The sequence below is a fragment of the Macrobrachium rosenbergii genome, chromosome 33, assembly GCF_040412425.1.
Source record: "Macrobrachium rosenbergii isolate ZJJX-2024 chromosome 33, ASM4041242v1, whole genome shotgun sequence".
In the NCBI taxonomy this organism is placed as follows: Eukaryota; Metazoa; Arthropoda; class Malacostraca; order Decapoda; family Palaemonidae; genus Macrobrachium; species Macrobrachium rosenbergii.
The window spans coordinates 4,695,001-4,720,000 of record NC_089773.1 but is presented as its reverse complement, the minus strand read 5'-3'; the positions used below and the strand labels follow the sequence as shown (position 1 = coordinate 4,720,000).

At 38.0% G+C, this 25,000-nt stretch overlaps 1 protein-coding gene across 1 annotated transcript in view; it reads right to left on the bottom strand.

Moving 5' to 3' along the window:
* Positions 1-22,797, bottom strand: part of LOC136855819 (protein glass-like) — a 40,451-nt gene extending 17,654 nt beyond the window's left edge. Inside the window, exons 1-2 of the mRNA XM_067133177.1 lie at positions 22,585-22,797; positions 1,415-1,795 (exon numbers count right to left, since the gene is read on the bottom strand). Of these exons, the coding sequence (XP_066989278.1) occupies positions 1,415-1,752 (338 nt within the window). The 5' untranslated portion in view covers positions 1,753-1,795; positions 22,585-22,797. The remainder of the gene's footprint in view (positions 1-1,414; positions 1,796-22,584) is intronic.
* Between the last annotated feature and the right edge of the window lie 2,203 nt (positions 22,798-25,000).

Genomic DNA, 25,000 nt, shown 5'->3' with positions numbered 1-25,000 from the left:
CCCTGTACATAAGGTTATATGTATATAAATATAAATTCTCAAATTCCAGTTAATCTATGACAGAAGTCTCAATAGAATTTGCATTCAAATTATTCAGTGACAAAGTTGGGAAATCAGTCATTAATATATGAATCAGTGGAAAAAGTCAAAATAACAATTAGGAACAAATTTTATAGAAAATTGTTCAGACTGCAAAAGATCGATCCTGCTTCAGATAAGATCTACGCAGATAATTACCCCCAAGGGCTTTCGGGGGTCGTTATCTAGGACTAATATTTCTTTGGGGGGGTCATTATCTTTATGAATTTATAGGAATCTTTCCTAGATTGTGACCCTAAGGGTTTCCGGGGGTCATTATCTAAGCATAATATTTCTTTGGGGTCATTATCTTTATGATTTTTACAGGGATCTTTCTTAGATAGTGACCCCCACAAGGGTTTTCAGGGGTTATTATCTGGGACTAATATTTCTTTTGGGGTCATTATCTTTATGATATTTACAGGGATCTTTCCTAGGTAATGACCCACAAGGTTTTCGGGGGTCGTTATCTAGGACTAATATCTCTTTGGGGTATTTATCTTTATGATATATTTACAGTCTTTTGTTTACGTTTTTACGGTCATCCCAATCGGGCTTGTACTAAACACGCCGTAAAGGTGGATACATACCGGGTTAAATCCCTTTCGGGGGTCACTGTCTAGGAAAGATCCGTGTGATTCTATATAGTTAACGTTTTCCACTAAATAAGGCTAGTTACTACTTCACCAAAGGTAATCTAAATAAGAGCTACAGGTTATTTAGCAAACTTCCTAGATTTCTGCTACAAAGAAGCCAGTCCTTCACCAGATAATAATCTTTCCACATCGCCAAGGTTATACAGTAGAATGCTGTGGGCTACAGTTCGACCTCATCCATCATGTTGAGAACAGAGGGATGAACGATAAGGTTCAGTAAGGTCAGCGTACAGCTGGAACAACTGCACCAGCTGTGCTTGATCTACTATGGCGTAAACTACGCAGCGTTCTAGATATTTCTATACGAAAAATGTACACAGTTATCATAATACGCTGCTCATTTCTAAGCAATGATATTAATACAAATATTTAATATAGCCATTACCGAAAGCAAAGCAGCAAAGGTTAAATAAATACACTACGAAGGGAAGCATCGACAAAGTTCGGTTAGTCAAAGCATTTTAGGCCTATAGAGTACTTTCCGGCACCAAGGGCCTCCGTTTTGGGACCGTATCTTCTACTGTTGCTGTCTACTGCTGTAGCAGCCGAGCAGGAGGCCGCTGTTTCCTCTAGGGACACTACTGCAAGGTTCCTCCCCCGCCCCTACTCTGCGGGGACACGCGAGAAACACTACTACAAGCTTCCGGGAGAACCACTACTGAGTCCTTTTCTCCCCTTACTTGTAGGGAGCATGTGGGGACAGCGTCACGAAGTTCGGCAGGGGCTCCAAGTCGAACAGGGGAGGGAACGCCGAGCCCATGGAGGGCGGCGGGATGGACGTGGGCGTGGAGGATGTGTAAAGGCTGTCATGGGGGTCTGTCGGCGTGCGGGCGGGCGTGAATTCCGTCGGCGGCTCCGGAGATCGCGTCGGCGGGTAGGCCGGCGGTGGATGCAGAGGCGGGCTGGGCGCCGTCAGCGGCTTCAGGGGCGTCAGCACCGGCGCCTGGCCGCAGGTGGGAGACAAGGGACGCCAGCAGTCGGCGTAGGCGGGATTGTTCGGGACGTAGCAGCTGTCCATCGCGGATTGCTTGTTATCCTCTCTCTCTCTCTTTCTCTCTCACCTGGCGAATTGGAAATCCTTTATGGAGACATAGGCCTATTCGCGTCACCGAACTGTCAAATCGAAGCATTTTTCGCTTCTGACATTTCTCTTGGGATCTCCCAGACACACCCCCTCTCTCTCTCTCTCTCTCTCTCTCTCTCTCTCTCTCTCTCTCTCTCTCTCTCTTCTCCCCTTGGGGAGGAGAGAGAGAGAGAGAGGTCTCTCTGCCCCGGATTATACACACACACACACACACACACACACACTCACACCCAGCAACTTGTTCAGAAGCCTTCCACGAACCCCGGGATGAAATGAGGCAATCACTGCGTCTTGCATCGCCTCGGCTTCCCTCTCTTTGTGCGACGCCAGTCATTGATTGCCCTGGCTCCCTCTTCCTTCGGATGGCGGGTTTTTCCTTCGCCAGTCCAAAGCGCGGATGATTGATTGGCTGAGCAATTATACTCTCAGAGGCTATAAGTTATTTCGAGAGAGAGAGAGAGAAAGAGAGAGAGAGAGAGATTCTAACCAAAACAGAGCCACGGCAGCCTGGCGTAGAGGCGACTCAGCCATCGATCCAGATTCGCGATCTGCGATTGGCTAAACGTCCTGCTGTTAATGATTAGACGCGGCGCCTGATTGGCTCCTGGCTCTCTTCCAGGGAGGAGCTCGATTTTCCAGTATTTCCGTCGCTTGTTTACGGATTTTTTTGGAGCGTTTTTTTTATTTTTTTTTTGCGATCTATATCCTTGATCAAGTTCGATAAGAAGCGCTACCCCCAAAAAAATTAAAAAAAGGGGGAGACGCCCCACAAATTCTTTTTCTTAGGATGTCTTCAATAACAAGTCGGCTATGCCAGGTTATATTTGGGTCTGAGAGACAAACACGCTTTGCGTCAGATCTTGTTTTTTTTTTTATGGAATATTTTTTTTCTAGCGATGTTTTGGCTTTGCAAAAATCAAGATAATATTCAATATGGATATTTTCTTTTTCTCGTAATGTTTTTTTGCAAAATATATTCCAGAGATATTTCAGATATTCCCCTTTTTGGCTTTGCAAAAATCAAGATAATATTCAATACGGATATTTTCTATTTCTCTCTATGTTTTTTGTACGGAAATTCAAGAGATATTTCAGTTATTCTCCTTTTTTATAGAGTATTTTTTCTTGCGGATTTTTGGAAAAATAAAGATAATATTTAACATGGATATTTCCTATTTCTCACGATTTTTTTGGCAAAAAATTATTCCAGAGATATTTCAAATATTCCCCTTTTTTATGAAATATTTTTTTCTTGCAATGCTTTGGCTGTGCAAAAATAATAAAGATAATATTCAACATTGATATTTTCTTTTTCTCGCAATGTTATTTTGCAAAATAATTCAAGAGGTGTTTCAAATATTCCCCTTTTTTATAGAATGTTTTTTTCCTTGCGGAATTTTTTGAAAAAATAAAACTAGTATTCAACATTGATATTTTTTATTTCTCGCGATTTTTTTTTACAAGAAATATTCCAGAGATATTTCAAATATTCCCTTTTTTATAGAATGTTTTTCTTTCTTGCAATGTGCAAAAATAAAGATAATATTCAACACTGATATTTTCCATTTCTCGCGATTTTTTTTTTTTTTTTGCAAAAAATACTCAAGAGATATTTCAAATATTCCCCCTTTTTTATAGAATATTTTTCTTTTCTTGCGGATTATTTGGAAAAAATAAAGATAATATTCAACATGGATATTTCCTACCTCTCGTAATATCTCAATTATGCTCAAAATCTGTTCTATTGTTTCATGTTTTCTCTTTCAAGATGGGTCGTCCCCCCAAAAAAATTGAGTTATCTTCATTTCATATCCTTCCATGATCATTCATTTTTGCATGCATGCACAAGATTTGTGATTGCATCCGCTCTTCCTTCTTCTAAGACGTTTTTAAAGGAAGCGACTGAAGGAAATTAAGTTTTAGAGATAAAATTGAGAGAAAGATAGAGAGAGAGAGAGAGAGTCAACTATATACACTATTTTCACAACTGGTATCAAAAGGACATCATATATTTTCATGAATATTTTCATAAATATTTTCTGACTTTAGTTATGTTTTGAATCAAGAAAATATCAAGAAACTGAATATGAAAATTGTCGAAAATGGTCTTAATACGTTCGAAAATTTTTGGAAAAAATATCAATACATTGATTGAGGTGTTTCATATTCCAAAAATGGACATATTCTATTTTCATATTTTTATGTATATTTTTAGAGAATGGGGAAAATGTGAACCATTTTGTTTTACATAATTCAAATTCTGTATTTTGCAAAACGCTTGAATAAAAAAATTGAATATATTTTATACCTGTAATATTTTATATCTTTCTTTTATCGTCTGTTCAGTACAATTTAACAGACTATTTGTATATGTTACAGTAAGACTGTGAAATCAGGGATTTCACGAAACCCCTAGAAATTTTCAGGGAATAAATCATCAATTCACTTAGGGACATTTGATCCCCTGGGACTAGTACTAAGTGCGGCAAAACAGTGATTCATTAAATCTGTGTTGCCGTGTTTAGTACTAACCCCACGGAGATCAAATGCCCCTGAGTGCATTTGATCACAATTATTGATCCCTGAGGGGCTAGTGATAAACACAGCAAAACACATTTGATCCCGAGGGGCTAGTACTAAACGCGGCGAAAGAGTGTAGATGAATCGCTGTTTCGCTGTGTTTAGTACTAGCCCCTCAGGGTCAAATGTGTTTTGCCATGTTTAGTACTAGCCCCTTGGGGGTCAAATGTATTTTGCCATGTTTAGTACTAGCCCCTCGGGGGTCAAATATGTTTTGCTGTGTTTAGTACTAGCCCCTCGGGGGTCAAATGTGTTTTGTCATGTTTAGTACTAGCCCCTCGGGGTCAAATGTGTTTTGCCGTGTTTAGTACTAGCTTCTCGGGGATCAAATGTGTTTTGCCGTGTTTAGTACTAGCCCTCGGGGTTTCAAATGTGTTTTGCCGTGTTTAGTACTAACCCCTCGGGATCAAATGTGTTTTGCAATGTTTAGTACTAGCTCCTCGGGGATCAAATGTCCCTAAGTGAACCGGTAATTTCACGGATTCCCTGAAAGTTTCAGGGATTTCGTGAAATCCCAAATTGCACAGTCTTACTGTAACATATAAAGTTATAAACGAAGGAATCCGTTTTCTTGAAAGGCTATCTTAATTCCTCAGTATTGAATATCTTGATCACCGTTACGATAGGCACAATTTTCCAGCCATCTTTATCTCGATCAGGGGAGCAAAGTTGTCCCTCGCTTGATTGATTATCTTAATGGCGTCTAGGACCGGATTTTCATAGCTTTATCTTGAATGAGAAAGCAATCCGGTGATTATCTTAATCCCACTCAAGATTATATAATCCCTTCCGTGCTTTCTCTATCTTGAATAAGCAAGAGATGTTGTCATTATCTTGATTATCTTGACACTGTCTGGGCCATCCATATTATCCCCCGCAGGGGGGTTATTGCCGTCAGTGCACCTCACGTGGTGTACTGTAGGCATTACTCTTAGGTTCTTTGAAGCGTCTCTTCCTTAGGCACCTAGCTGCTGCAACCTCTTTCATTCCTTTTACTGTACCTCCTTTCATATTCTTTCTTCCACCTGACTGTCCACCCTCTCTAACAATTGCTTCATAGCGCAACTGCCTTTCAAACCTTTTACTGTCAATTTCCGTTTCAGCGCTGAATGACCTCATAGGTCGCAGCGATTGGCCTTTGGCCTAAATTCTATATATTCTATTCTCTTTCTTATTATCTTCATAATGATCTCGCGGGAATCTCACTTATCTTATTCGCATTTAAATGCTTCAAGATTATCTTAAAAGTTTATCTTTATCTTAAAGATAAAGAAGGTAGGTCGAAGCTTCCATCAAATTATCTTGATCTTTAAATAAGTAATCGATGATTATCTTAATTAAGTAAGAAAGCAAAACAACAGTAATGTTGACCCTGTTTCTTGAGAGGGTTGAGGAAAGTAAGATGGAAGAAAGAGAATATGAAAGGAGGTACAGTAAAAGGAATGAAAGGGGTTATAGCAGCAGCTAGGGGCCTAAGGAAGGCACACTGCAAAGAACCTTCAGTTAATGCCTACAGTGCACCGCATGAGGTGCACTGACGGCACTAACCCACTACGGGAATCTTTATCTTAGTAAGTTTCTGAAGGTATATTTTTCATTATCTCTCATTTACCATTTTATTATTATTTATTTTCTCATTTTTCTTTATTTCTTTTTTATTTACTCCATTTTCTTCGTCTTGAAACAAAAAAAAAAAGCAGAAAGGAAAAGTATAAAGAAAATTAAAATCACTGAAAGGAAAATATTGATAAAAACAGAATCTGTCACACCTGTCAAAATTAAATAACATCAGAGTAAAAAAGAATTATGAGACAGAATCACACACACAAAAGAATTATCTATAAATAAGAAAGAAAACTTGCATAAATAATTCCTGAAAAGTAAAGGAAAATTATGAAGAAATGTGTATATATGTAAATATATATATATATATATATATATATATATATATATATATATATATATATATATATATATATATACATAAAACTCATTAACAAACAAAAATAACAACCAAAAACATGCAGAAATAATATAAACATTACTTGATATAACGAAAGCTCCTGTACTCTATAAACAAAAGATGTCAGAAATAACACAGGAAATGGAATAGTATCTAAAAATTAATATAAAATTAATAATTTCTGGAATATCGTAAAATAAAGTAATTCTCAAAAATGCGTGAAATATTTCACAAGGCTCTATTAATACCTAAATGGTGACTAATATCTACAGTTTAACATAGTTGATAATTCTGGTATATTAAAATTCTACTTATCACTACAAATAAAACATTATATATATATATATATATATATATATATATATATATATATATATATATATATATATATATATATATATATATATATATATATATATATGAAGGCAAACTATAATTATAGCTTACCAAGAAAGAGACAAAGAAAACCTATGGTAATTATTGTACACTCAGTTTCAAGGAAACTGGACACAAGATGGTTTCCTCAGGGTAAGTAAATCAGGCTAAGTGGCAACTCAGGTCGATGCAAACAAAACCACCAATAATTCGAGGACGGCAGTGAGCGTTCTTTTAGGATAAAGGACAGTTAGCATTCTTTTAGGAATAAGGAAGTTCTTTTTACTCAGTTCTTTTAGGAATAAGGACAGTTAGTGTTCTTTTAGGAATAAGGACAGTCGGCATTCTTTTAGGAATAAGGAAGTTCTTGTACTCAGTTCTTTTTGGAAAAAGGACAGTTAGCATTCTTTTAGGAATAAGGACAGTTAGCACTCTTTTAGGAATAAGGACAGTTAGTGTTCTTTTAGGAATAAGGAAGTTTTTGTACTCAGTTCTTTTAGGAAAAAGGACAGTTAGCATTCTTTTAGGAATAAGGACAGAGCATTCTTTTAGGAATAAGGACAGTTAGCATTCTTTTAAGAATAAGGACAGCTAGCAATCTTTTAGGAATAAGGACAGTTAGCGTTCTTGTAGGAATAAGGAAGTTTTTGTACTCAGTTCTTTTAGGAAAAAGGACAGTTAGCATTTTTTTAGGAATAAGGACAGCTTGCTTTCTTTTAGGAATGAGGAAAGTTAGCATTCTTTTAGGAATAAGGAAGTTCTTGTACTCAGTTCTTTTAAGAAAAAGGACAGTTAGTGTTCTTCTAGGAATAAGGAAGTTCTTGTACTCAGTTCTTTTAGGAATAAGGACAGTTAGCCTTCTTTTAGGAATAAGGACAGTTAGTGTTCTTACAGGAATAAGGACAGTGAGCATTCTTTTAGGAATAATGACAGTTAGCGTTCTTTTAGGAATAAGGAAGTTCTCGTGCTCAGAAAAATGACCATGAGAGAAATGACTTAAACAATATGCAGGTTGGTAACTTAAGATCTATGTCTTTAATTTTTTAAAAGACATAGATCTTAAGTTACCAACCTGCATATTGTTTAAGTCATGTCTCTCATGGTCATTTTTCTGAATACGAGAACTTCCTTATTCCTAAAAGAATGCTAACTGCCATTATTTTGTGGAAAAAATTAATTACTTTTCTTATTAATTAAAATATATTTTAAATGGGAACATAGTTTTCTTCGTTTCACTTCGATTCCCGGAAGCAAAATTCCATGTTCTTCTTTGCAATACAAAAAATATATTCTAGTTGATAACTTAAAGCATAATGTTATTACCAATTTGTTGATTTTTTTACCTTTGATTCCCGGAAATAATAAACAATATTTTCCCTCTCGAAGCAAAATTATTTGAACTGCCAAAAACTGGTGCTTGTAGCTTAAGTGTCACAGAAACAAATGAGATATCAGCCATCATGGTTTACAATGTGCCTAATTGGCAACATGATAGCATTATGTCATGTTAGGTGCTTGCAAGTTTGATTCCAGGGAAACAAATTAATAGTTTCTGCGAGAACTGAAACATCTAAATTAGGCAATATTTTTTTATTTATTGTCTTTGTTCTAATAAAGGAACGTAATTTCCCCTCCCCATTTCCTCTCCCTACCCCTCCCAATTCCCCCTCCCCCTACCCTACCCTACCCATCCTGACTCCACCTCCTCCCATCCCTCTTCCCTTCCTTTTCCCTCTCCCTCCCCTTTTCCCATTCTCCTCCCATCCCCTACCTTTTCCCCTTCCCCTCCCCCTCTCCCTTCTTCCTCCACTCTCATCACCCCTCCCCTTCCCTCTTCCCTCCCCTTCCCCTCCTCCTTCCCTCTTCCCCTCCCCTACCTTTAGACAGCCATTCAGAGTTTTCCCAGGCAGTGCCAGGTTGGACAGCTAGTGATTGAATAAGAATCAAAGCAGCTGAAGTCTACGGGAAACACACATCCAATTCAGCATGAGCATTTTGACGGTGTTAGCATTATGGCGATGAAACTTGTGCCATATAGACAACATTGTGACAAACTGAAGTCACTCATGTTCGTGATCATGTCAAACACTGTTTACGAACACGCGTACACTTCACCTTGTCGGTCATATTGAAAAATATTGTCTAGTTCAGTGGTTCTCAACAAGGGGGAATTGTGACCACAGATTGGCAGGCTCAAACAGGCTCTAGGACCACATGAAATGCAGTGCACATCGGTCCGCACTACTGAGAGGTTACACTGGGGTTTCCCTAGCTTACGTGTTTGTGTTAGTATTTTGTTGCATATTATCTGGAATGCCCTTTTGAGGCAGACAATTTTGGAAAGGGGGTTGGGGAGTTGGGGGGGAAATGAGATTCTGACATATGGTGGAAGGGTGCATGCGCCGAAAAAAGGTTGAGAACCAGTGGTCTAGTTAGTGTAAAGATTGGCCCCGAGATGCCAAACGGTACCAGATAGTCTACTTGTGCAACGCCACCTTAAGTAGCCAATATTTTTCTATCAGTGGAAAACCTTAATTGCTTTCATCTGAGTTCACTTCTGCTGCTTAAAGCAAAGTTTGGAGGCCATATGCCAAAAGATGCATGATATTATTATTATTATTATTATTATTATTATTATTATTATTATTATTATTATTATATTATTATTTATAGGGGTCTTGATCGGTGCTGAATTATGATTGGCTGCCCGGGGCATGTACCCTCAGGCGGAGCCTATTCTGCCAGGTCGATGTTCGGGATTCGAAGGGAAGGAGAAACCAACCCTCAACATTACGCAAGAAACCTTTCTCCTCCCCACGGCAGCCAGGAGACATGCACCGAGCGATCCCCATAGCGAAAGAGCGAATCAAAATTCGGCATCCGAGGATCGAAATTCTTACAGTCATCCCCAGCACTACAACGCCGCTCGCACGCAAGACGAATCCCGAACATCGACCCGGCAGAATAGGCTCCGCCCGAGGGTACATGCCCCGGGCAGCCAATCATATTATTATTATTATTGCACTGAATCCTGGAGGAATCACATTGAGTGGAGAAGAGTCCATCAGGAAAGATCCAGCCAAATAATTACTGTTTTCAAAAAGTTCATGATTAAAAGCCATTTTTCACCAATATTAACTCGGATAAAGAAAAATAAATTCTTTAGAATATTTTCTAGGATTTACTGAAGCAAAATAAAATTATTATTTTTTATAGTTAGCCTAAGAAATGCTTTATTTTTATAAAACTGCCCCCTTTTGATAACAAAATTTTCAATCCATTATATCAAGAATAAACTGTCTTATTAATAAAAAGGTCTTATTTTACAACATAAGAGACTAATTTTTTACAATATCAACTCATGTGAAAACTCCATTTTGGAACAATCCGATAAAAACTTTTCCGTCTTCTGTAGAAGAAAACTATTGTAGAGATGGCTATCTGTCTGTCTGTCCGCACTTTTTCTGTCCGCCCTCAGATCTTAAAAACTACTGAAGCTAGAGGGCTGCAAATTGGTATATTGATCATCCACCCTCCAGTCATCAAACATACCAAATTGCAGCCCTCTAGCCTCAGTAGTTTTTATTTTATTTAAGGTTAAAGTTAGCCATGATCGTGCGTCTGGCACCGCTATAGGTACCAACAACACAGGCCACCACCGGGCTGTGGCTGAAAGTTTCATGGGCCGCGACTGAGTTTCATACAGCATTATACGCTGTACAGGAAGCTCGACTGCGCCGAAGAAACTTCGGCTCATTTTTTACATGTGTATATTGCTGAGGTTTTTAGGCAAATAACTTTCAGCTATGTGAGGATTTGTATGTAGTAAAGAAAGGATATATATCAGTTCTGTTTACTTTATTGCTTAGCTGGTCCGCTGGTAGAGTGGTTAGTGTCGTGGCATGCCACTCAGATGTAGCGGGTTCGCGTCTCGTCCAAGGTAATGAATAAAAATCACTGGCTCTGTGTCATCATCAGAAAAAGGGCGGACGGATAGACAAATAGACATCTCTACAATAGTTTTCTTTTACACTCCAAAGCTCCACACTCAACTGAATATTTATTTCCTAAAGAAATTGAACGTATTTAAACCAAACTTTCCAATGGGGCAGGTTGAAAAAATGCATGTTTTGCATACAATCAAATCCACCGTGACTGAAACTTGTATAGATAATAAGTAATTTATTTTTGTACTGTATGTGTATGTATATATATATATATATATATATATATATATATATATATATATATATATATATATATATTATATATACAAGGAGATACTTAAATAGACTGAATAAATGCCACATAAAATTCGTATATAAAGACCTTTAGTATCTATACATTTTTACAGTTCTTTTTTGAGTTTAATTTTCATCAACAATTTCTGGGAAATTCACTGAATTTTACACAATTCTCATCACGAGAAAATCATTACAGAATATTGATGAATTATCCGAAGCCGAATAAAAGTTCTAAAAGATCAGTATTTAGTCAAATTTTATATTTATCTATATCAAATTGGTTTTTAATAATGCTAAATAACTAAATAAACGTGTCTACTCTTCTCTCTCTCTCTCTCTCTCTCTCTCTCTCTCTCTCCCTCAATCAATAATATTTTTCCTTCAATCAGAACGCTTCGGCCCTCTCTCTCTCTCTCTCATTATGTTTTATGCATATGCTAACGTTTCTGTATATATATATATATATATATATATATATATATATATATATATATGTATGTATATATATATATACATATATACTATATATAGTGTGCATAATATGTAAATATAATTTTACGTTTAGTACTCTCTCTCTCTCTCTCTCTCTCTCTCTCTCTCTCTCTCTCTCTCTCTCTCCCTCCTCACGGCCCCTGGGGGCATAGCCGAGCTAGGCAACGGGCTACTTGCTAATGAGACCGGAAGGTCCACCAGGTAATTCGGCTGAGCGTCACCTGGACAGCGGTTAGATACCTGATACTCGAAGTGGACCCTGTCTTCCTCTTCTCTCTCTCTCTCTCTCTCTCTCTCTCTCTCTCTCTTTTCTGTCTGCTTACATTCCTGACGTACACGTAATATGAATTTTTCTTTATCAATTCTCATTGAGAAAGCACAGCTGACCAAAAATCAATTCTTATCTATCTTGATGGCTAAGCGGATAAAATCACTGTCTCGCCTATTCACCTATGTTCCAATCATGGCCTGAGTAAGAGAACTTACCACATGCCATACCCATACCCACTGGGCGCGTCAGTTGCTCCCGGGGCAAAGTGAATTCGGTATAGAAGGGTCATTTGTGACCTGATATTCGAAAATAAGAAAACTGTTGAAAATTAAATAATGCTTATTTGTTGTTGGTTACTGGCTCTGTTCTGTCCAGTGCGCGATCGAGTTTTCTGTACAGCCGCTATAGCGTATAATCGAGGCCACCGAAAATAGATCTATCTTTCGTTGGTCTCGGTATAATGCTGTATGAGCCGCGACCCATGAAACTTTAGCCACGGTCCGGTGGTGGCCTGTCCTATGTTGTTTCAGATGCACGATTATGGCTGATCTTAACCTTAAATAAAATAAAAGCTACTGAGGAGGCTAGAGGGCTGCAATTTAGTATGTTTGATGATCGGACGGTGGATGATCAACTTACCAATTTGCAGCCCCCTAGCCTCGGTAGCTTTTAAGATCTGAGGGCGGAAAGAATAAAGTGCGGACGGACAGACAAAACCGGCACAATAGTTTTCTTTACGGAAAACTAAAAGATGGTAAATAACGAACAAAAAATATAGACAGCGCTAAAAACAGTGTGAAAATAGTATTATATATATATATATATATATATATATATATATATATATATATATATATATATATATATATATATATATATATATATATATATATGTATACATATATATATACATATATATATATATATATATATATATATATATATATATATATATATATATATATATATATATACTGTATATATTCGTGAATAATGATCAATAGGTCATAAGAAACAGGAAGAGAAACAGCTATAAATAAAGAGGTAATTAAAGCAAAGATGAAATGTACAGTAAGGAATAGAAAAAAAAAAAATCAAGTATGGGCCAAAATGACAATAAGTGAGATGGAAAATGACTAGCAAGTGGATGGGGAAGTGGATCCCGGGGGCGGGGGCTCGTGGGCATGCGCCCCCCAAGAAAAATAATTATAAAATAATAATATTGAAGATTTAGATAATAATAACAAATAAATATAAAAATGGGAAAAAATAAAAAAATATTATTATTAAAGAAATAATATATATATATATATATATAATATATATATATATATATATATATATATATATATATATATATATATATTTTAATCTGGACCCGATAGTGACCGAATGGCCAGAGATGACATCAAGAAGGACAGTAAGTACCGGCAGTGACCCAAGAAATCTCGCCCAAATTAACCATAGCGACCCCCAAAAACATTTTATTTTTATATAATTACGCTTCTGAAAACGTGTTGCAGAAACAAAAAATTGCATGCAGAGAGATTTTTATTAATGCTAGTAGCAACAGCGCTTCTTAATAGCAATGATCTATTAGAAAGAAATAAAACATTAACCAGCAAAAGAAAACCAGTATGTTCTTGTCCCATGATACAATATTAAATTTTCCAATGTGGAGAAATTAGGGTCAGTAAGTTATAACCCTTGGGGACCCATTGGGATGGTTTGGAATGGAATGGAATGTAGGGTTTAGGCCAAAGGCCAAGTCCTGGGACCTATGAGGTCATTCAGCGCTGAAACGGAAACTGACAGTAAAAGGTTTGAAAGGTGTAACAGGAGGAAAACCTTTCACAGTTGCACTATGAATCAATTGTTAGGAGAGGGTTGAGGATAGCAAGATGGAAGAAAGAGAATATGAATGGAAGTACAGTAAAAGGAATGAAAGGGGTTGCAGAAAGTAATGGTAGATAGGAAAGTTACTTTTAAAAACAAGTATAGAATAGATGCAACAAATTCAATAGACAAGTTGCTGTCACGACCCTCAGGACAGGAAGCATTAAACAACAAGTTTTCTGTACAGCGTATAATGCTGTATGAAACTCTCAGCCTCGGCCCAAGAAACTTTCAACCACGGCATGAGTTGTTTTTACCTATAGTGGCACCAGACGCACGATTATGGCAAACATTAACCTTAAATAAAATGAAAACTACTGAGGAGGCTAGAGGGCTGCGATTTGGTATGTTTGATGATTGGCAGGTGGGTGATTAACATCCCAATTTGCAGCCCTCTAGCCTCAATGGTTTTCAAGATCTGAGGGCGGACAGGAGTGTGGACGGACAGACAAATAACTACCTCAGTAGTTTTTTTTACAGAAAACTAAAATCTGAAAAAACGAAGGGAATATAAAACCATCATCATGATTGTGTACAGAGTAAATTTGTATATGAACGAAAACCACGACATGTTGATCAAGGGGGGTGGGAAACACTCACACATACTGTTGTATATTTTTGCTTTCGGCAGCAAAGTCTGCACCAGGCAGAACGAAAGCTTGGAGGCAAAACAATGCTTGTTCCTGCCGTAGCCACAATCCTGGTAAACGTGGTCTACGAAACAGCCTCTAGGACTATTTGTCTACAGTTGTAGTGTACCAGGATCCAGCGCTCACACACATGTGGGAAGCGAGGAACTATATTAGTATACAAGGTCCAGAATGTCGTTGGTTTACAATCTACGAAACATGGTTCATGGCCCACTCTATGCAGTTGATCCGGGGTGATTCATCATTAATCCCCCGTCCGGCCGACCCGTCTCAGTGGATCCTGACTTGTACCATCATTTCCAAAGTTCCCCCCAACGATTTTCCTTCCAGGTACAATGTCAGATTAGGCTCAAAACTATTTAAAGTTTCTTTGGTTGCTGCAAGTAAACTAGGCTTGAAGGCTTGTTTTCCATAGGAAAAACATTTGTTTAGCTTTTTGCTAATTTGGTAATTGTGTTCACTTGACATTAGGTAACTGTAACAGAAAACTGTTATAGAGATGGCTATTTGTCTGACCGTCCACATTTTTTCTGTCCGCCCTCAGATCTTAAAAATTACTGAGGCTAGAGGGCTGCAAATTGGTATGTTGCTCATCCACCCTCTAGTCATCAAACATACAAATTGCAGCCCTCTAGCCTCAGTAGTTTTGATTTTATTTAAGGTTAAAGTTAGCCATGATTGTGCGCCTGGCACCGCTATAGATACCAAAAACACAGGCAACCACCGGGTCGTGGGTGAAAGTTTCATGGGCCGTGGCTGAGAGTTTCATACAGCATTATACACTGTACGGAAAACTCGATTGCGCTGAAGAAACTTCGGCGCATTTTTACTTGTTTTTCTGGCTATGGTAAAAAAATGTACTTGATTTCGAAAGACATATGCACACGACAATCCGAAATAAAATAATGTACTTTGGGGTGATAATCACACCTCCAATACTACCAGGCCCCCACCCCCACCCCCTCTCTGGCCGCTGCTGTCTCCCGAGGCCGGTCCTGTTCGCCTTCTCCCAAATTACGCAATAACCTAGACGCCCCGACTTCCAAAGGTGGGAGTAACGCAAAAGAAGGATCTTTCCTAGATAGTGACCCCCAAGGGTTTTCAGGGTCGTTATCTAGGACTAACATTTCTTGGGGGGTCATTATCTTTATGGTGTTTACAAGGATCTTTCTTAGTAACCCCCAAGGGTTTTCAGGGGTCGTTATCTAGGACTAACATTTCTTGGGGTCATTATCTTTATGGTGTTTACAAGGATCTTTCCTAGATAGTGACCCCCAAGGGTTTTCGGAGGCCGTTATCTAGGACTAGTATTTCTAGGGGGTCATTATCTTTATGATATTCACAGTCTTTTGTTTATGTTTTTACGGTCATCCCCAACAGGCTTGTACTAAACACTCCGCAAAGGTGGATATACATACCGGCTTAAAACCCCTTGGGAGTCACCATCTAAGAAAGATCCCAGAAGTCTTCAGGCTCCCCTTTCCGCCGACACGCCCCGACTTCCTAATGTCGGAGAAACGCAAAAGAGCCCTTTCACCTTTCCTATTCCTCTTCAGCATTAGGAGAAGACCAAAGACCAGCTTAACCTAACCAGAACCTCCTCAGGTCGACGAGAGGATCAAAAGAAGAGGAGCCGTTGTAACGCCAAGATCCCAAATCCGGCCTATCTGTTACTCCCGAAGCCCTCCGCGTCTTTCCAGACAGCTTGGAAGTTTCGGAGCCGCTTGGAACAACTAACTGAAGCCTTAAAGGCTTCGGAATCGCAGTAAACGAAGCCCCTTTCATAAATCCCAGGCAATTTGCAGCCTTACACATTTGTTTATGAGATAAAGGCTTCACCGTTTAACCTGGCGTCGGAGTGACGGTGGTCATCAAGGAGGAAGGGGTGGTGGGGGAATCCTTATGATAATTACCGATGTAATAATTACAGATAAATTCTTTGATGTTGTTGTAATGAAAATGCTGTCGCGTCTCACAATGGAGGCATAAGGTATTATTATTATTATTATTATTATTATTATTATTATTATTATTATTATTATTATTATTATTATTATTATTATTATTATTATTCAGAAGATGAAACCTATTCATAAGAAACAAGCCCACCAAAGGGGCCACTGACTTGAAATTCGACAAGCTTCCAAAAAATATTAAGGTGTTCGTTCATTAGGAAGAAGTAAGAGGAAGTACAGAAAGGAAAAAAAATAATTTAACAAACAGATAAAAATGTATTAAAATGCAAGAAGAATAGTATAAGGGTAGCCATGCATTGCACGTCCGCTTGAACTTCTGAAGTTCTCGTTGCGCAACGTCCCCTGGAGGACTGTTCCACAGGACCTCTGGAATTTTGGAAAAATTCGACAGCGAGCCACATTCACTGCATGTCGGCGCTGCCTCTCTCTCTCTCTCTCTCTCTCTCTCTCTCTCTCTCTCTCTCTCTCTCTCTCTCTCAGGTTACTGCTTAATGGGAGCATCCAAGGGCACCACAACAGCTCCTCCTTCCTCCTCCTCGGCCGGATATGATCCGCAGACACTTGACCGACGCGAGAGAGAGAGAGCTTCTTCTCACACACTTAAGGCTTCGTCAGCCACCTCTTGTCCAATCTATCCCGGTCATATCGCCTCTCATCGCTCTCTGCTTCTGCGGAATGGACTCCTTCCTTCTTCTTCTTCTTCTTCTTCTTCTTCTTCTTCTTCTTCTTCTTCTTCAGGCGGGCGGGAAGTTCATTCTCGGCCCCTTCTCTCTCTCTCTCTTCTTCTTCTTCTTCTTCTTCTTCTTCTTCTTCTTCTTCTTCTTCTTCTTCTTCTTCAGGCGGGAAGTTCATTATCAGCCCCTTCTCTCTCTCTCTTCTTCTTCTTCTTCTTCTTCTTCTTCTTCTTCTTCTTCTTCATTATCAGCCCCTTCTTCTTCTTCTTCTTCTTCTTCTTCTTCTTCTTTCTTCTTCTTCTTCTTCTTCTTCAGGAAAGTTCATTATCAGCCCCTTCTCTCTCTCTCTTCTTCTTCTTCTTCTTCTTCTTCTTCTTCTTCTTCTTCTTCTTCTTCGTCTTCTTCTTCAGGAGGGAAGTTCATTCTCTCTCTCTCTCTCTCTCTCTCTCTCTCTCTCTCTCTCTCTCTCTCTCCTTTCTTTTAGTTTCTCCCTTTCTGTTTGAATTCCTTATTATTATTGTTCAGGTGATAAAACCTTATTAGTATGGAGGAAGCCCACTAAAAGTTCAAGCATCCAAAGAATATTAAAATAAAAGTAAAAAATGCCCCGAAGTTTCTTCGGCGCAACCGAGTTTTATGTACAGCGTACAATCAAGGCCACCGAAAACTGATCTATCTTTCGGTGGTCTCGGTATAATGCTGTATGTGCCGCAGCCCATAAAATTTTAAGTACGGACCGGTGGTGGCCTGGCCTATATCGTTGCCAGACGCACGATTATGGCTAACTTTAACCTTAAATGATATAAAAACTACTGAGGAGGCTAGAGGGCTGCAATTTGGTATGTTGGATGATTGGAGGGTGGATGATCAACATACCAATTTGCAGCCCTCTAGCCTCAGTAGTTTTTAAGACCTGGGGCGGACAGACAAAGTGCGGACAGAAAAAAACAGACAGAAAAAAGTGCGGACATAAAAAAGTGCGGACAGAAAAAGTGCGGACATAAAAATCTGAGGACAGAAAAAGTGCAAACAGAAGAAAGTCTGATAGAAAAATATGCAGACAGAAAAAAGTGCGGACAGAAAAAAATGCGTCCAGAAAAAGTGCGGATAAAAAAAGTGCGGACAGAAAAAGTGCGGACAGAAAAAAGTGCGGACAGAGAAAGTGAGGACGTACAGACAAAGCCATCTCAATGGTTTTCTCTTACAGAAAACTAAAAGATGACAAATTGATAAACTAATACATGAATGGATAAAATGATAAATAAATTCTCAAGACACGGGGCGAATTGATGGTGAGGGTATCAAGGGGTACTTTCATAGTACCCCGCCGTATCTTCTCTTTCTCCATCGATGCTTTCCCTCTTTCCCTCGCTATTCTCGCTTTCTCCACTTTATCTTTCGCAAGAGAGCGAGGCAGAAAGAAAGGGAGAGAGAGAGAGAGAGAGAGAGAGAGAGAGAGAGAGAGAGAGAGAGAGAGAGGCAGAGACAGACAGACAGACAGAAAGAGAGAGAGAGAGAGAGATATTGAGAGAAAGAAAGAAAGAGAGAGAGAGAGAGAGAGAGAGAGAGAGAGAGAGAAGAGAGAGAGAGAGAGAGAGAGAGAGAGAGAGAGAGGAGACAGAAATAGAAAGAGAGACAGAGACAGAAAGAGATATATACAGATAATTTAGAGAAAGGGAATGCTATAGATAATGGGTGATAAATTAGAGAAAGAAAATGATATAGATAATGGATGATAAATTAGAGACAGGAAATGTTATAGATAATGGGTGATAAATTGGAGAAAGGGAATGTTACAGATGATGGGTGATAAATTAGAAAAAGGGAATCCTATAGATAATGGGTGATAAATTGGAGAAAAGGAATGTTATAGATAATGATGATAAATTAGAGAAAGGGAATGTTATAGATAATGGGTGATAAATTAAAGAAAGGGAATGCTATATAGATAATGGGTGATAAATTAGAGAAAGAGAATGCTATATAGATAATTGGGTGATAAATTAGAGAAAGGGAATGCTATATAGATAATGGGTGATAAATTAGAGAAAGGGAATGCTATATAGATAATGGGTGATAAATTAGAGAAAGGCAGTGTTATAGATAATGGGTGATAAATTAAAGAAAGAAATTATATAGATAATGGGTGATAAATTAGAAAAAGGGAACTTTATAGATTATAAATTAGACAAATGTTATAGGTGATAAATTAGAGAAAGGGAATGCTATATAGATAATAGGTGATAAATAAGAGAAAAGAAATTATATAGATGATGGGTGATAAATCAGAAAAAGGGAATGTTACAGACAATAGGTGATAAATTGGAGAAAGGGAATGCAATAGATAATATGTGATAAATTACAGAAAGGGAATGCTAAATAGAGAATGGGTGATAAATTAGAGAAAGGGAATGCATAGATGGTGGGTGATAAATTAGAGAAAGGAAATGGTATAGATAATGGGTGATAAATTAGATAAAATGAATGCTATAGATAATGGGTGATAAATTAGAGAAAAGGAATGCTATATAGATAATGGGTGATAAATTAGAGAAAAGGAATGCTATATAGATAATGGGTGATAAATTAGAGAAAATAAATGCTATAGATAATGGGTGATAAATTAGAGAAAAGGAATGCTATATAGATAATGGGTGATAAATTAGAGAAAGGGAATGCTATAGATAATGAGTGATAAACTAGAGAAATAAAATGCTTTAGATAATGGGTGATAAATTATGAAACTACAGATATCGACTTTCTAAAAGCGTTTTCCTGGCCGTTGCGAGATCACGGGATCGATCCCCGAGAGAGATGGAGAGCTTTAGGCACGCTCGGCGGGATCCCATTGAGCATCTGTTGACCTAAGCAACAAAGATTGGGGCCAGTCACTCTGAAGGACACAAAATATATATATATATATATATATATATATATATATATATATATATATATATATATATATATATATATATATATATATATATATATATACTGTATATATATGTATTAATATTAGCTAGTTTACCAATTCCATTTTCCGAGCAGGCTGATATTTTCACCGATAATATTTACCTAACTGGGATTTTATATTCCACGACAACGTCAATAATAATAATAATAATAATAATAATAATAATAATAATAATAATAATAATAATAATAATAAACAGTCTATTTTCCTACCCACGCGACAGTAATAATAATAAACAAGTAAAAAATGCGCCGAAGTTTCCTTGTCGCAATCGAGTTTTCTGTACAGCGTATAATCAAGGCCACCGAAAACAGATCTATATTTCGGTGGTCTCGGTATAATTCTGCATAAGCCGCGGCCCATAAAACTTTAATCACGGCACAGTTGTGGCCTTTCCTGTATCGTTGCCAGATGCATGATTATGGCTGACTTTAACCTTAAATAAAATCAAAACTACTGAGGAGGCTAGAGGGCTGCAATTTGGTATGCTTGATGATTGGAGGGTGGATGATCAACATACCAATTTGCAGCCCTCTATCCTCAGAAGTCTTTGAGATCTGAGCGCGGACAGGAGTGTGGACAGAAAAAAGTGCGAACAGAAAAAGTTCGGACAGAAAACTTCGGACAGAAAAAAGTGCGGACAGAAAAAGTGCGGACAGAAAAAAGTGCGGACAGAAAAAGTGCGGACAGAAAAAGTGCGGACAGAAAAAGTTCGGACAGAAAACTTCGGACAGAAAAAAGTGCGGACAGAAAAAGTGCGGACAGAAAAAAGTGCGGACAGAAAATTGCGGACAGAAAAAGTGCGGACAGAAAAAAGTGCGAACAGAAGAAGTGCGGACACAAAAAAGTGCGGACACAAAAAGTGAGGACAGAAAAACGTGCGGACAGAAAAACGTGCGGACAGAAAAAGTTCGGACAGAAAACGTGCGGACAGAAAAATGGGCAGACAGAAAAAGTGCTAACAGAAAAAAGTGGGGCCAGAAGAAAGTGCGGGCAGAAAAAAGTGCAAACAGGAAAAGTACGGACACAAAAAAGTGCGGACACAACAAAGTGCGGACGGACAGACAAATAATCATCTCGATAGTTTTCTTTTACAGAAAACTGAAACGAGAATAATAATAATAATAATAAAAATAATAATAATAATAATAGTAATAATAATAATAATAATAATAATAATAATAATAATAATAATAATAATAATAATAATTCTGACCTTTTTCTCTTAAAGACCCGTTAGTAATAATATATATAAGACCTTTTGTCAAGCAAAACAACCGATTGTATAAAAATATTATTATTATTAATAATATTATTATTATTATTATTATTATTATTATTATTATTATTATTATTATTATTATTATTATTATTATTATTATGTAGATAAGTATATCATCATCATCATCCATATCATTATCAATATAATGGACAAATGATTTACAAATTACCTAAAATATTAAATATTCTGTAAATCACAGGACATCAATATTGCTTTAGTAAATTCAGCTAATAAGAGTTCAGAGCTGAATTGCAAAAATAAATTTACAAGCCAATTTATTTCCTAATTCTCAAAATACATTGAGAAATATAATGTTCATTGTAATGAAGCATTTATAGGACCAGAAATACTGTTATTGGATGACAGAAACGGGATGTTTCCTGGATAGTGACCCTGCCCCCACAACGGTTTTCGGGGGTCGTTATCTAGGACTAATATTAATTGGGGTTCATTATCTTTATGATATTTAGATAGGGACACCCAAGGTTTTCGGGGGTCGTTATTTAGGACTAATATTAATTGGGGGTCATTATCTTTATATTTAGACAGGGACCCCAAGGATTTTCGGGTGTCGTTATTTAGGGCTAATATTAATTGGGGGGGTCATTACCTTTATGATATTTAGATATGGACCCCCAAGGGTTTTCGGGGGTCGTTATCTAGGACTGATATTAATTGGGGGGTCATTATCTTTATGATATTTAGATAGCGACCCCCAAGGGTTTAAGGGGGTCGTTATCTAGGACTAATATTAATTGGGGGGTCATTATCTTTATGATATTTAGATAGGAACCCCCAAGGGTTTAAGGGGTCGTTATCTAAGGCTAATATTTCTTGGGGGTCATTATCTTTATGATATTTAGATAGCGACCCCCAAGGGTTTAAGTTCGTTATCTAAGGCTAATATTTCTTGGGGGTCATTATCTTTATGATATTTAGATAGCGACCCCCAAGGGGTTAATCGTTATCTAAGGGGGGTCATTATCTTTATGATATTTAGATAGGAACCCCAAGGGTTTAAGGGGGTCGTTATCTATGACCAATATTTCTTGGGGATCATTATCTTTATGATATTTACAGTCTTCTATTCACGTTTTTACATAATCCTCCGACGGGGCTTGTGCTAAACACGCCGCAGAGGTGTATATACACACCGGGTTAAAAAAAACCCTTGGGGGTCACTATCTAGGAAAGATCCAAATCTTTTTGCGGATCTTATAAAAACACAAATAAAAGACCCAAGAAATATTTTGGCCCTCGATAACGACTCCCGAAAACCCTTGTAGGGGGTCACTACCCAGGAAACATTCCCGTATCTCTTTGCCTCACCTGGTATTCCAAACGGAATTTCATTCCTGCGCCGTGCAACGGGGATATTCCCGGTCTTACCTGGCTAATAAGGTGAGGCCTGGCCTGCGAAGTGAGCGTCTTAGAGGTTTTAATATTCCATTCGTGCTTGATTCCGGGGGTCAAAAGAAGATATACCCAGACGTCCACAAGGTCACCTGACCACCACTACACTGACGAGATCGAGTCCCGTCACCTCCTAAGGGGGGTCCCTCCCCCTGACCCGAAGCCCCTCCCCCTGAAGCGATCTCCGGGGGATCGATCTCCCCTCTTGAGATTGAGAGCCAATGAATGCAGAAGAGCAGGCCAGGCTCCTCCCACCGGGTGATCCATCGGCCAATGGGAGCTCGTCTCGGAAAAGAGGCAGCCAATGGTTGATGGATTAAACGGCAAGACCCGCCCTTTTTTTTCCATGTGCCTCCGGAGGGGGTCGAGGAGGCTCCGGTTGATGGAGTCACAGAAACGAAAAATAATCTTATTTGGTGTCTCCCCCCGGAGGCTTGCGTCGCCGTTTCTTGGGCGATTCATCGATTCTCGCTCTCCGTGATTCGTCATTATTTCCGTCATCATCACGATTCATTTTTATTAGGAACCCCAAAGGCGAGATGAAAGCAATAAAATAAATTTTAAAAAATAAAGATAAAAACAGGCGCGCTCGCGCGCGTAAAGATTTATGGCAAAATGCGCGCTTCCTTTTCTATCGGCGCCAGATCGCTTTTGCGTGTAAAGGAAAACCTTGCAATGAATAATGAATGAAAACAGGCATTGTTATTCAGCAACGGGGTTTCGCGGATTGCAAAAGAAAAAAAATAAAAATAAAAAAAAACTCCAGCTATGGAATGGAAAAAGTCTGTGGTTTTTAAGGGGGGAAACTCCGCCCAGTAAAAAGATGTATTATTCAACGATGGAGGCCGGCGGAATGGGCAACCTCGTGCCCTTTTCTTGCCCAGACCCGATGACATGAGAAGGCATCGACGCGCCTTTGACATGAAGGAAGGTTATATCAAATTATTATTATTATTATTATTATTATTATTATTATTATTATTATTATTATTATTATTATTATTATTATTCAAAAGATGAACCCTATTCATATGGAACAAGCCCACCAAAGGGGCCACTGACTTGAAGTTCAAGCTATTATTATTATTATTATTATTATTATTATTATTATTATTAAGAAAATGAAACCTATTCATACGGAACAAGCCCACCAAAGGGGCCACTGACTTGAAATTCTTTAAGCTTCCAAAGAATATTATTATTATTATTATTATTATTATTATTATTATTATTATTATTATTATTATTATTATTATTATTATTCAGAAGGCGAAACCTGTTCATTAAGAAGAAGTAAGAGGAAGTAAAGGGGAACACAGAAAGAAGAAACCCCACTTGTGAAATCAAAAATTAATATCAATAAATAGGTAAATAGATAAAAATTTATAAAAATGCAAGAATAGTATCAGGGCGGTAATGCATTGCATGTCCGCTTCAACTTCTGAAGTTCCAAGAAGGAAAAGAAACCAAAATAGTATCAGTTTTATTTTGAAAATAAAACTGAAGATCATAAAATAATGAAATTTAAAAATCCAGAAAAAACTCATTCCAAAATTTGTAAATAAGAAATTGCGAAAATTGGAAATTAAAAATTGGAATTTGAGTTTAGGAATTGGGAGAAATTGGATGGCTTTAGAAACAAAAAAATGCGCCGAAATTTCTTTCGGCTCCATCGAGTTTTCTGTACAGCGTATAATGCTGTATGAAACTCTCAGCCACGGCCCATGAAAATCAGCCGCGGCCCATGGCGGCCTGTGTTGTTGGCACGATCATGGCTAACTTGAAGCTTAAATAAAATGAAAACTACTGAGGAGGCTAGAGGGCTGCAATTTGATATGTCTGATGACTGGAGGGTGGATGATCAACTTACAAGTTTGCAGCCCTCTAGCCTCAGTGGTTTTTAAGATCTGAGGGCTTACAGAGAAAGTGCGGACAGAAAAAGTGCGGACAGAAAAAAAAAGTGCAGACAGAAAAAATACGACAGAAAAAATGCGGACAGAAAAAAATGCGGACAGAAAAAGTGCAAAGAAAGTACGGACAGAGAAAGTGAGGACAGAAAAAGTGCGGACAGAGAAAGTGCGGACAGAAAAAGTAAAAGTTCGGATAGAAAAAGTTCGGACAAAAAAAGTGCGGTCAGAAAAAGTTCGGACAAAAAAAAAGATGCGGACAGAAAAGGTTCGGAAAGAAAAGTGCGGGACAGAGAAAGTGCGGAAAAAGTGCAGAAAAACAGAAAAAATGCGGACAGAAAACCGTGCGGACAGTAAAAGTGCGGACAGAAAAGTTCGGGCAGAAAAAGTACGGAAAAAAGTGCAGACAGAAAAAGTTCGGGCAAAAAAACGTGCGGACAGAATAAGTGCTGACAGAAAAAGTGCGGACAGAAAAAGTGCGGTCC